Source organism: Eimeria tenella, genomic scaffold (assembly GCF_000499545.2).
Source record: "Eimeria tenella Houghton genomic scaffold, Eth_scaff2151, whole genome shotgun sequence".
NCBI classification, from domain to species: Eukaryota; Apicomplexa; class Conoidasida; order Eucoccidiorida; family Eimeriidae; genus Eimeria; species Eimeria tenella.
In genome coordinates, this window is record NW_013542002.1 from 398 (window position 1) to 680 (window position 283).

General features: G+C 38.9%; 1 protein-coding gene across 1 annotated transcript in view; it reads right to left on the reverse strand.

Annotated features, from left to right (window-relative positions):
* Positions 1–214: 214 nt before the first annotated feature.
* ETH_00041585 (uncharacterized protein) overlaps positions 215–283 on the reverse strand; it is a gene marked incomplete at both ends in the record, with an annotated part of 1,372 nt that continues 1,303 nt past the window's right edge. The window contains one exon of the mRNA XM_013374584.1: positions 215–281. Coding sequence (XP_013230038.1) covers positions 215–281 — 67 coding nt within the window. The remainder of the gene's footprint in view (positions 282–283) is intronic.

The window sequence follows — 283 nt, forward strand, 5'->3', positions numbered from 1 at the left end:
GCTTTGCATCTCAATTTGCAAAACTCCGGGGAGAAGTCAATATATTTATAAAGGCCTGAGTGCGCATCTTGTGAGTTGAGTCCAAAAAAGAAAAAAGGAAAATAAAAGGAAATAAAAGAAAAAAATGAAAAAACAAAAGTCTAAACCAAACAAATAACAAATTAAAAGCCTAGAAGAGCATGCACTGATTTGCTGCAAACGGAAGACGCAAATGTCAGATGAAACGCGAAAAAGACAGTCTCCTCAGCTTGCTGCTACTCTTGCTGCTGCTGCTGCTGCAGCC